This window comes from Populus nigra, chromosome 1 (genome assembly GCF_951802175.1).
Source record: "Populus nigra chromosome 1, ddPopNigr1.1, whole genome shotgun sequence".
Classification (NCBI taxonomy): Eukaryota; Viridiplantae; Streptophyta; class Magnoliopsida; order Malpighiales; family Salicaceae; genus Populus; species Populus nigra.
This window is the reverse complement of record NC_084852.1, coordinates 34,695,907-34,708,601: the sequence shown is the minus strand read 5'-3', so window position 1 is coordinate 34,708,601 and position 12,695 is coordinate 34,695,907. Positions and strand designations below refer to the sequence as shown.

At 33.6% G+C, this 12,695-nt stretch overlaps 1 protein-coding gene across 1 annotated transcript; it reads left to right on the top strand.

Moving 5' to 3' along the window:
• Nucleotides 1-3,648: 3,648 nt before the first annotated feature.
• Nucleotides 3,649-11,604, top strand: LOC133695769 (pleiotropic drug resistance protein 1-like). Its single transcript, XM_062117717.1, has 24 exons — nucleotides 3,649-4,284; nucleotides 4,774-4,894; nucleotides 5,001-5,089; nucleotides 5,181-5,265; nucleotides 5,378-5,537; nucleotides 5,633-5,709; nucleotides 6,096-6,149; nucleotides 6,218-6,308; nucleotides 6,400-6,701; nucleotides 6,813-7,094; nucleotides 7,174-7,490; nucleotides 7,591-7,751; nucleotides 7,850-7,953; nucleotides 8,034-8,190; nucleotides 8,274-8,396; nucleotides 8,483-8,613; nucleotides 8,713-9,045; nucleotides 9,356-9,646; nucleotides 9,744-9,827; nucleotides 9,920-10,053; nucleotides 10,222-10,449; nucleotides 10,557-10,728; nucleotides 10,811-11,065; nucleotides 11,165-11,604. Exons 1-24 carry the CDS (start codon nucleotides 3,944-3,946, stop codon nucleotides 11,420-11,422), a joined length of 4,350 nt encoding a protein of 1,449 aa, XP_061973701.1. The 5' UTR covers nucleotides 3,649-3,943; the 3' UTR covers nucleotides 11,423-11,604.
• The last annotated feature ends 1,091 nt before the right edge of the window (nucleotides 11,605-12,695 follow it).

Sequence of the window (12,695 nt, the reverse complement as noted above, 5' to 3'; positions counted from 1 at the left end):
GTTTTATCTTGTTAGATTTTAGCTCCATTTTTTTATTTTATTTTTTTGCAAGTTTTTTTTATTAATAGTTTTTTTAATGATTATATCTTTCAAAATTAAATTGGATGAAGATTAATCTTCTTGATTGAACTCAGATCTATGATTTAACAAGTTATAATTTTTTTAAATTGAACTAGGTTTAGGAGGTTCACCAAGATTCGCTTGGTTTCCCTTCTTTTTTTTTTAAACTGATGTTTTTTTTTTTTAAGTTTGATTGTTTTTTTCTTGATTTTCTTTCAATTAAGTTAGCATCGAGTTGTTTGATAATTAAAATAGACTCTCGGGTGTGGTTTTTTTTGGTCTATTGTTGAATTTTTTTTTTTGTAAATATTTAAATTGCTAACTTTACCAAAAACTTGAAGCTTGAATTTTTTTAACCAATCACTTTTTTTTATATTAAAAAATTTATTCGGCCCACTGAACAGCATATCCAATTTCAACCATTCTCAAATAAGTACTATAAACTAGTGTAGCTCGAAGAGTGACGGGCCGGCCATTTAATGGCTATTAATTTAGTAGTTGGGGGGTATGGCAAAGGATGAACCACTTCGACAGAGGATTTTCATTGTCAAATGTCACACTCACACTTTCATTAATTTCTTCAGAGACAAAACTAAACCCTTTAAAAATGCCAGATCTCTTGTTAATTAATACGATTCATATTGATCTTAATATAGGATTTGTGTTAGAAATTAATTAATTCTGCATTAATCTTAAATTAATTGATTCAATTCCAATAATAAAAAAAACATATATTTTTTTATCTTAATTTTCTATATACATGTCATTTTATCAAACAAACTCAAATACTGATTTAAGTATTGCAGTGTACCTTGTTTTTATAAGAAACTTGTTTTGTAGATCGAAACAAGTCTAAAAACTACAAGTCTAAAAACTCACTGGCCAAGAAAAATATATTTTTATGAAGTTTTCTTACAACCTCATCAATTTAAAGCCTGTTTGTTTTTGTGGCCTAGCTATATTTTTTAAAGATTTTGAATTTTTTTTGTTTAATTTTTTTTTATATTTTTGAATTGTTTTAATGTGTTCATATCAAAAATAAATTTAAAAAAATAAAAAAATATATTATTTTATTATATTTTTAGATGAAAAAAAACTTTTAAAAATAACTGTTATATCAGTATAAAACACTAGCTTAATATTCTTCATCCCTTCCCGCTAACTTCAACGATAAATTCTTCTTTCAAGGAGAAGAATTATTTTCTTATTTTCTGAAATTGTAAAGAGAATTGCTGGTTTACTTTTTCTGGGTCTTACAATTCCTTTGTGTTGTAAAGACAACAAAATGCATTGATTCAACCTCCAACAAACCGAATGCGACTAAAAGAGAGATGGATTGTTGAACAAATCTTTCTTCTCAACTGTTTATGTATATTCTATTATCTACTCATTAATTAGAAGAATATCAATATTGTATTTTTTCTGTTTATTTTTTGCCTTATCTTGAGGTGAATTTAGATGTTCTGTGCATGACCAACGGGATACGTTTACATTAGGGAGTTGCAATTGTCCTCAATTAAAAATAAATAAATAAATAAATAAATAAATTCATTATTTCCATCTTGACTCAATGTCAGTTAAGAGTATCCAATATCCCTTATCTTTGATCTAATAGCACATTTTTTTAAAAAACATTGAAAAGATCATTTTATTTTTTAAAAATAGCGTATTTCGATAAAAAAATCACACTCCAAGTACAGTTTTTTAATTAGATGAGAGATAAAAATAAATAAATAAAAATAATAATTCTTAGGATCATACTAAAACTCTAATAATGATATATTTGATAGCATTAAAAAGAGATCGACAAAATGATTTCATGAACATTAAAAAAGACTATTAAAGGTGACTAACATGAATCACATTCTTTGTCCAAAGGTTGCGAGTGGACTCACCATTAAGGACATGTGTAGCTTAAGCTAGCCACATTTAGCAGCCTTGATATTTATGAATTCATTTCATTGAACTCTTTCCAATAATACTAGAGGTATTATTATTGAAATTTTGATGCGACTTTAAGTTTTTATTTTATTTTTTTCTTTTTTCTCCTAAAATTATAATTTTTATCAAATTGTGCTATTTTTAATTTTTTTGATCGGTGCTAGTTTGTTAAAACATTTTTCAAACTATGCTAGAAAAGAAAACACCCATCAAATGTCAACTGAATTTTATTAGTATTATTACTATATTATTGATTTGTGTTATGCTATGGATCGAATTAATTTTCTTTTAAACGTAAAAAATTATTAAGGCATTGCTAATGTTTTTTTCTTGAAGAAAAAAATTAAACTATGTGGAAGTTAATATGATATGACCCAGTCGACTTGACATGTTAAAATATAACTTGGACGATTAGTAAAAATGTGTTGAATCGACTTGAGTTTAACCTATCAAATCTTTGGCCATGGTCATGAGACTATAATAACCTCATAAAAACAAATTAAAACAAATTATAAAGCATAATTCCTAATCAATCCAATTTTAAAGAAAGTAATAAAAAAAATGATCTGAGTTAACTCATGTTAATTTATCAAATCTGTACTTCGAGTAATGAGATTGAAATACTCTTATGCAAATAAAAAACAATTATGAAACTCAATTCTCAATTAATCTGATGTTGAAGGAAGAAATAAAAAAAATCAATTAAGAAAAGAGCAAAAAATAAAATGATCATAGTCAACTTGCCAAATTCATAACATGGATCATGAGACTAAGATAACTTTATAGAAAACAAACAAAAAAATAACCCAAGTTAACCGGGGTTAACCTACAAAACCCGTTACTTAGGTTGTAAGGCTGTAATAACCCTATAAAACCAAAAACAATTACGAAGCACAATTCCTACCTAACCCAATGTTGAAGGATGTAAGTAATTTAAAAAAAAATGATTAAAAAAATGACTCTAATAAACCTAAGTTAACCTACCATACCTGTAACTTGGGGCATGATACTGAAATAATCTCATAGAAAACAAACCAAAATAAATTTGAAAGCTTAATTTTCTATCAATAAAATATTAAAGGATAAAATTAAAAAAAACTCTAAGTCAATTGGATTACCCACCAAACTCATGACACGGATCACGAGAATTGTATAAATTCATAAAAAGTAAATCAAAACAAGTCATGAAAGTCAATTCATAATAAATTAAATATTGAAAGATGAAAAAATAAACCAAATTAACTTGTTAAATTCTTAACCTAAATTATAGGGTTAGAATAATCCAATATATATAAAAAATAAAATAAATAATGAAGTTTAATTTTTAATAAATAAAATATTGAAAAGTAAACATAAAAATTAAAAAAATATTACTGAAATAAATATTTTTTTGAGACAACAGACATGAAAGGACGATCTCGTTTGGTGTTTTGTTAAAATAAAATTGTTATTATTATTATTATTATTATTATTATTATATTTTTGGTAGCGAGACATATTCATTGGAATAGTGTAAGGGGGCATGTACTTGTGAAGAAAGGTCGGTGTTTCCCCTCTCAATTCTTGCACTTTATTTTACGTCCACATGAAATTGGAAGCCCCTTTTTCTTAGGCTAGCAAATTCACAACAGGAAAGTTTTAGATGATTGCCTTTTTCAACATCTTACAGCCCAGCATTAACTTCTCTTTATCGTTTGGTTCCTCGTCATGTCAATCCAAACAAATCATACTGAGAAAATTCTAATTTTATTTTTCAGTATCTGAAGGCTATATAAACAGGGAAATGATGTTGTAGTACTCTACTCCCTCATCCCTGCCACCTGTGCTTAGCTACAGTTGTTTAAACCTTAAACACCTTCTCCTCTTCCTCTTCCTCTTCTTCTCAAAGTATGTATTGAACAACGTAAATTAAAAATCACAGCTTCTCTTTGTGACTTTGTCAATGGAAAGAGGTTATCTTTACAGAGCCGGTAGCAGTGTAAGAAGAGGAAACTCTTCAGGAATATTTAGTAACAATGCAGCTGCAGATCATCAAGTTTTTTCACTTTCTTCTCAAGGACAAGACGACGATGAAGAGGCTTTAAAATGGGCGGCATTAGAGAAACTACCAACCTATGATCGTTTGAGGAAAGGTATATTAACCACGTCCACGGGTGCTGCTAATGAAGTGGAGGTGCAGAATCTTGGGTTCCAAGAAAGGAAGAATTTGGTGGAGAGGTTGGTCAATGTAGCAGAAGAGGATAATGAGAAGTTCTTGTTAAAGCTCAAGAACCGTATTGATAGGTAATTAGATTTATGTTTTTTCTTTTGATTTTTACATGTCAAGACAACGACCGTATTGATAGGTAATTAAATTTATGTTTTTTCTTTTGATTTTCTTACATGCCAAGACAACATATAAATCATTGGGACATTTGGTGTCATTTTTAGTTTTCTTTTTCCTGGTTTCGATTTTCATTTCTTAAGAATCGGCTACATTCTTGTTGCCAAAAAATTAAAATTAAAATTTTTAGAAATCAGTAACTTAACTAATCCAATTGGTAATTAGAAACCTGTAAAACGGTAGTTGATGTCTAGTGATTTTTATTTCTGAAGAAAAGATGGGGTGATGACCTCCAATGATTCTAACTATTCAGTAGATAGCCAGTTGATTAATTAGCAGATATACAGAGGAACTCTGTTCCGATTTTTGAAGTTTTTGCAGCCATGTGCACTGTCTCTCTTACTGATAATTTTTAGATGATGGAAGTACTTGTTTGTTGGTTATATTAGAGTTGGAATTCATGTTCCCACTATTGAAGTTCGATTCGAGCATCTAAATGTTGAAGCAGAAGCCTATGTAGGAAGTAGAGCTTTGCCTACATTCTTTAACTACTCTGTTAATATGCTGGAGGTAAGAACCAGCCCGTATAGACCACTAGTTATTATTGCAATTTGTTCTTTCATTCATTTCTGGTACCAGCTTGTTCTAACATGTATTAGTTCATTTGTATTTAAAGGGTGTCTTGAACTATCTCCATATTCTTTCTAGTAGAAAGAAACATATGTGGATCCTTAAGGATGTTAGCGGTATCATCAAGCCATCGAGGTACAATGATCATGTGCTGAATTTGACTGTTCAGACCTTATGATGTTTCCATTTCTTTTTTCTGATCTAATGTTTTTGTTATCTACTACAGAATGACATTGCTTTTGGGCCCTCCAAGTTCCGGAAAGACAACGCTTTTGTTAGCTTTGGCTGGAAAGCTTGATCATGCTCTAAAGGTGGTGATGATGCATAATTTTGACTTAAATCTTTGTGCGTTGTCAATTTTTGAGATTTTTTAATCCAGTCTACAATCCTGCCTTTAGTTTGAGAAGTTAAATCTTCCTGCAGTTTTCAGGGAGGGTGACTTATAATGGTCATGAAATGGATGAGTTTGTACCGCAAAGAACTGCTGCCTATATCAGTCAACACGATCTCCATATAGGAGAAATGACTGTAAGGGAAACCTTGGCCTTTTCTGCAAGATGCCAAGGGGTTGGAACCCGTTATGGTAAGCTTAATGAACCAGTACCTTTTCTTTACATAACAGTCTTGTCTTCTATAAATCATCTAAGCATGAACAGTTTTCACTTTCACAATTTGCAGATATGTTAGCAGAATTATCGAGAAGGGAGAAAGAATCGGGGATCAAACCTGATCCTGATATTGATGTCTTCATGAAGGTGAGAGAGGAAGCCATCACATTTGTGAAATTAATTTTTAGGAGGGGAGAAACACCATGCACGCCTTATTTGGAATAAGAACAATAATGTATCCATTTTCTTGTTACAGTGCGTAGATCTAAGATAAACTTTTTTCTAGTTTTAGAGCTAAGAAAACAGACTGGTACTCTCTGTTTGCTGAAAGTTGAAACAATATTCTATGTACATTAGTGTTTAATCTTTCCAAGGGAATTAAGGGTTCTCTTTTTACTCATAATTTATATAGTTGACTATAAATTAGTTCTTGTAAGTTAAACTAGGATTCATCACAAAAAGTTACAAAGCCAAAATTAGAAATTGCATGTATTTTGCTTACTTTTTATTGTTTGTGATTTCTGTTATTGCAGGCTGCAGCGACAGAAGGTCAGGAGGACAGTGTGGTGATAGATTACATTCTGAAGGTAATACTGTAAAGGATCTTGAAGAACCAGAGCGTTATCCTCCAATAACTTTGATCTTGAATTTAAAGGTTTTAGGACTGGAAGCCTGCGCGGATACATTGGTCGGGGATGAAATGCTGCGGGGTATTTCTGGAGGACAAAAGAAGCGTGTTACCACAGGTAACAGACTTTATTTATCAATTGTCAAAATCAAAGAATATCTATCTTCTTTTGCACATCTATTCGAGTTAATTAAACATTGAAATTATAGGTGAGATGCTAGTTGGACCAGCAAAGGCACTGTTTATGGATGAGATATCTACTGGATTGGATAGCTCAACAACGTACCAGATTGTGAACTCCATCAAGCAATATGTCCAAATTCTTGAGGGAACTGCTCTCATCTCTCTCCTCCAGCCAGCGCCAGAGACTTATGATCTCTTTGATGACATTATTCTTCTCTCAGATGGTGAGATAGTGTATCAGGGACCTCGTGAGCATGTCCTCAGGTTTTTTGAATATATGGGCTTTAAGTGTCCTGCAAGGAAAGGTGTGGCAGACTTCTTGCAAGAAGTAAGCATACAAGTGGCTTGTCTCTCTCGCTCTCAATATTATATGAGTGGTCCTACTTGTAATTTTGAGCTATGTTGCATTTAATCTCCATGAATAATGAAAACAATGCAGGTGACATCAAGGAAAGATCAGATGCAGTATTGGGCACGTCGAGATGTGCCATACAGATTTGTCACAGTCAAAGAATTTGCCGAGGCATTCCATTCGTTTCATGAAGGAAAGAGACTTGGAAATGAGCTTGCAGTTCCATTTGATAAGAGCAAGAACCACCCAGCTGCTTTGACTACCAAGAAATACGGAGTTAATAAGAGAGAGCTATGCAAAGCTTCTTTCTCAAGAGAATTCTTACTCATGAAAAGGAACTCATTCGTCTACGCCTTCAAGTTCATTCAAGTGGGTATTAACTTTTGTTAGTCTTTTTTTCATGAGTTTCATATACGATATGATTTACTGTCTACTTTTCTTCTATTAGCTGACAATAGTCGCAGTGATTGCGATGACACTCTTTCTACGGACTGAAATGCACCGAGACTCGGTAACCGATGGAGGAATTTATGTGGGCGCTATATTCTTCATTGTGGTTGTGATCATGTTTAATGGTATGGCTGAGATTTCTATGACCCTAGCAAAGCTTCCTGTGTTCTACAAGCAAAGGGACCTTCTATTCTTTCCTGCTTGGATATATGCTCTTCCTACATGGATCCTTAAAATCCCTATCACTTTGATCGAAGTTGCTATTATGGTTTTCATTACGTATTTTGTCATTGGATTTGATCCAAATGTAGGAAGGTATAAAAATTGAAAAATACAGTAAATTTGGTAGATGCTTAAATAAAAGTTGTTCCTTGGTAGGTTATGTCTAAGGTGATTGTTTTATATATTTTTGTAGGTTGTTTAAGCATTACCTCGTGCTCTTATTAACAAATCAGATGGCTTCTGGATTATTCCGAACCATTGCTGCTGTTGGCAGGAACATGGTTGTTGCTAACACCTTCGGGTCATTTGTACTGCTCTTGCTGTTTGTTTTGGGTGGCTTTGTCTTGTCACGAGGTATAATTAGTGAAATAAGTCTAATTTCGAGATTGATATTTATATTAAAGCCAGGGCCACAATGAATGCTATTCTCTTTTCTTTTTCAATGTAAACAGATGACATAAAGAAATGGTGGATTTGGGGCTTCTGGACATCACCCATGATGTATGCGCAGAATGCAGTTGTCGTGAACGAGTTTCTTGGAAAGAGTTGGAACCATGTAACCTTTGAACAGTACATTTCTATATTCTGTGCTTTCTCCTTTATGATAGCTAACTCAAGAATACTTTAATATCAAAGGTTCTTCCAAACTCAACGGAGCCATTGGGAATTGAAGTTTTAAAGTCTCGTGGGTTCTTCACAGAAGCATATTGGTATTGGTTAGCAGTAGCAGCATTGTTTGGATTCACTCTACTATACAACCTCTTGTACATTTTGGCTCTCGCTTTTCTCAACCGTATGCTTTCTTACCTCTATGAACTTTGTGCTTTTTCAGAATTCAATGATTATTTTCTTATTTTCTGTAAACAACATTTTCAGCATTAGGAAAGCCACAGCAGGCTGGTATATCAGAAGAACCTCAAAGCAACAACGTTGGTAGAATAGGAGAAGCCATTCATTCAATGAACCCTGGAATTAACTCTAGCCTCCACACAAGTGCAGGTAGGAATGCTCGTTCAGATTGTTTCTTCATTTGTATCATCTAATTCTATGTCTCTTGAGGGTCAGTGATTTTAACTAATATGCAGAGAGCATAGATGAAATTGGAAGAAGCAAGTCATCAAGATTCACGTGTAACAAACAAAGGGGGGTCATTATTCCATTCGAACCACATTCTATAACGTTCGATAAAGTTCTGTACTCAGTTGACATGCCACAGGTAAAACAAAGTTCCAAAAGGGAAAAAAAAATGGTATACTCTCTTTCCATCTGATATAACCTAGAAGAACGACTACTTATTTTGAACTGGACTCTGCAGGAAATGAAAAATCATGGTGTTCATGAAGATAAATTGGTACTGTTGAAGGGTGTGAGTGGCGCATTTAGGCCAGGTGTTCTCACAGCTTTAATGGGCATCAGTGGTGCTGGTAAAACCACAATGATGGATGTTCTTGCTGGTAGGAAAACTGGTGGATATATTGAGGGGAACATCACAATTTCTGGGTATCCGAAGAAGCAAGAAACATTTGCTAGAATATCTGGATACTGTGAGCAAAATGACATCCACTCACCACATATTACTGTCTATGAGTCCTTGCTCTACTCAGCTTGGCTTCGTCTTCCCACTGAAGTAGACATTGAAACTAGAAAAGTAGGTATTTGCTACTCATGTTTCAGGCAGTCTTTCTTTGAGTTATTTGACGGTTGCAATTTAGACCTCTTAATAAATTACATGAACTAACAATGTATCGTTATTCAACTGGGCTTGGTTCAACTACAGTCATCTTATGATAAGCTTTTATTCTTTCTTGAGTGGTTCCAGTCTACTTGAGAATTATCTAATGCATAACAGAAGTTATGAACTAAAAGGCTTTTCCAAGTTTTGTAAGTCCAAGAGTATTCCCTGAACATGCCAGATCATTTAACCCAGTTTAATTTCAGTGTATTCCTATTGGATGCAGATGTTCGTTGAGGAGGTCATGGAGCTTGTAGAACTGAATCCATTGAGGCAAGCTTTAGTTGGATTGCCTGGTGTAGATGGTCTGTCAACTGAGCAACGGAAGCGACTAACCATTGCAGTTGAGCTAGTGGCAAACCCCTCAATTATTTTTATGGATGAACCAACTTCAGGGCTTGATGCAAGAGCAGCTGCTATTGTTATGAGAACAGTTAGGAACACAGTGGACACAGGAAGAACAGTTGTCTGCACCATCCATCAACCAAGCATTGACATATTTGAAGCTTTTGATGAGGTGAAAAATATGAAGCTGATTATCAGAGTTAGAGATGATCGTGGATTGTTCTTCATATATTAATGTCACGTTTGATGTTTTTAACATGGAACTGCAGTTGTTTCTACTGAAGAGAGGAGGACAAGAGATATATGTGGGGCCATTGGGTCGACTTTCTTGCCATCTGATCAAGTATTTTGAGGTATGCTACTTTGGACTACCAAAATCTGGCAGCCATGTAATTTCAAACTCTTTAGTCATGTTTCTGGCAATTGTTGTGTTGCTTAAATCAAGGGAATTGAAGGAGTCAACAAAATCAAAGATGGTTACAATCCGGCTACTTGGATGTTGGAAGTGACCAGTACAGCAGAAGAATTAGCTCTGGGGGTTGATTTTGCTGAAATATATAGAAGTTCAGAATTGTTTAGGTAAAGTTTATTTATAGAACTACCTATTACTATTGTCGTGTTAATCAAGAAAAAAACTCCATGTTCGACTCCAATGTGTTTTAATAAGAGATGAGTAACTTGCTTATCAAAGGATATCGAGAGGAGCTTCATACTGGATTCATTGTTGATGCATGGCATATGTTTCAGGAGAAACAGAGCTCTCATAAAGGATTTGAGCACTCCTGCTCCTGGTTCGAAGGACCTCTATTTCTCTACTCAATATTCGCGATCATTTTTCACCCAGTGTTTGGCTTGCTTATGGAAACAGCACTGGTCGTACTGGCGCAACCCTCCATACACTGCTATCAGATTTCTCTCTACAACAGTCATAGGCTTGATCTTCGGAACAATGTTTTGGGATATTGGCTCCAAAATGTAAGTCATCACTCCGTGATAAAAACAAGATAGAAGTTTAAACTGGGATAGTATCCATATGCCTTCTAATGTTGTCTGACTTTAAATGTCATATGAAAAAAATGTAGAACAAAGCGACAAGATCTTTTTAATGCAATGGGTTCAATGTATACCGCTGTTCTCTTTCTTGGTGTCCAAAATGCCGCGTCTGTTCAGCCTGTGGTAGCTGTTGAGCGAACTGTCTTTTACAGAGAGAGAGCTGCTGGAATGTACTCTGCCTTGCCGTATGCCTTTGCACAGGTATCAATTCTTGATATATTACAGGCTATAGTAATTATGTAGAGCTCCATGTAACCATCTACAATATTCGATCTCCTTGCAGGTTCTCATTGAGCTTCCATATATTTTTGTCCAAGCTGCAGTTTATGGTGTTATAGTCTATTCAATGATTGGATTCGGATGGACCATCTCAAAGTTCTTCTGGTATCTGTATTTCATGTACTTCACGCTACTGTATTTCACCTTCTATGGCATGATGGCCGTGGCCGTGTCACCAAATCACCAAATTGCGTCCGTGATTTCTGCTGCATTTTATGGAATCTGGAATGTATTTTCAGGATTCGTAATCCCACGATCTGTAAGTTCTTGTTCTGCACATTTCTTTGAAGTGTTACGTCTCTTATTTTCATGGCTTTATATGCTTTCTTGTTTCGTTCCTCTACTTGGCCTGCAACAGCGGATGCCTGTGTGGTGGAGATGGTACTCTTGGATATGTCCAGTCTTTTGGACCCTGTATGGACTGGTTGCCTCCCAGTTTGGGGATATGAAGGATAGACTTGAAACTGGTGAAACAGTGGAGCAATTCGTGACAATTTATTTGGATTTCAAACATGATTTTCTTGGAGTTGTTGCAGCTGTGATTCTTGGGTTTACAGTCCTTTTTGCGATAACTTTCGCCATTTCCATCAAGCTCTTCAATTTTCAAAGGCGATAGGAGTAGAAGTTTACGTGTAGCTTTTCTTTTTAAAAAATATTCCTGCCCCGGGATGCAAGGCGAAGCCAGGCCGATTCCGATACCTGGATTAGTATTTTTAACTGTATTATCAATGCAATAATAGCATCATATTATTAATAAAAACAAACATAATAATTATTAAAAAAATTATCTTTCTCTTATGATTCTATGTTATCAACAAGATATACAATATATTTATTAAATTAAGAGTAATAATAGAGATATTAAAGGATTTTGTTGTTAAATTGTTTTACTAAATGATGTTGCACAAATCAATATTGTTCCGCCATAGTTAATGGACTTTAGATTGATTCACATCAGTGTAAACATGATCGCCTACATATGATGTTTCATCCGCATAGATATCTAGGGAGTTTTTAACAATCTGAGCACTCCCACCTGATTACCATCCACCTTTGTAAGAAAAAAAAACCCTTTAAAAATGGCTGATTATTATTAAGGGATAATTAGACAATGAAATAATACAAGTCATGGTGGTTAAAATAATTTTGGGCACAATAACAAAAAGACATTAGAGAAAAAAACATTAAATCAGAAGTAATTAGAATAAAAGATGATAAAATTAGGGTTATACTTGAAACTGAAATCACAAATGCACTCAAACTCTAGCTAGTCCATAAAACTAAGTTTCTGATGTGGAACAAATAGCTTAGGATTTTTTGGATTAGATTGATAAACAAAAATGGTCTAAGGAACAGTCATACGGGAACCTGATTCAAAATAGTTATAATATTTGATCCGATAATTAGATGTTATAACTAGATCAGACTTAAATATTATTATAAGTGGTTTCTTGATAAAAATTGAATTCCAAATTCATCCATGCTCCAAGCTTATTTGCTACTTGGATTCACCAAAATTCCAATTCAAAGACCATCAAAATTTCGTACAAAGTTTCAAACCTTATTTTATATTTTTTACTTGTTAATTTTGGATTTTAGCTATGAATCCATAGCTCACTCAATCTAGAATATTATTTTTTAGAAAATACAGATGAGACATGTCTTCGAAAATAATATATATATTTTATTTTTTATTTTTAAAATATTATTGTAAAAACTCTCTATTTCAAAATTATTCAATTAAGACATATAAGAATAAAAATAATTATTAATATCACAGTTTTAAAACCCGATTTAGGGGTCGAATCGGGGCAAGACTCAGGTTATGAGTGTGGTTGATCATTGACCTGGGTCAATGTAAGGACAAAATTAATTACTAACATAGTTTT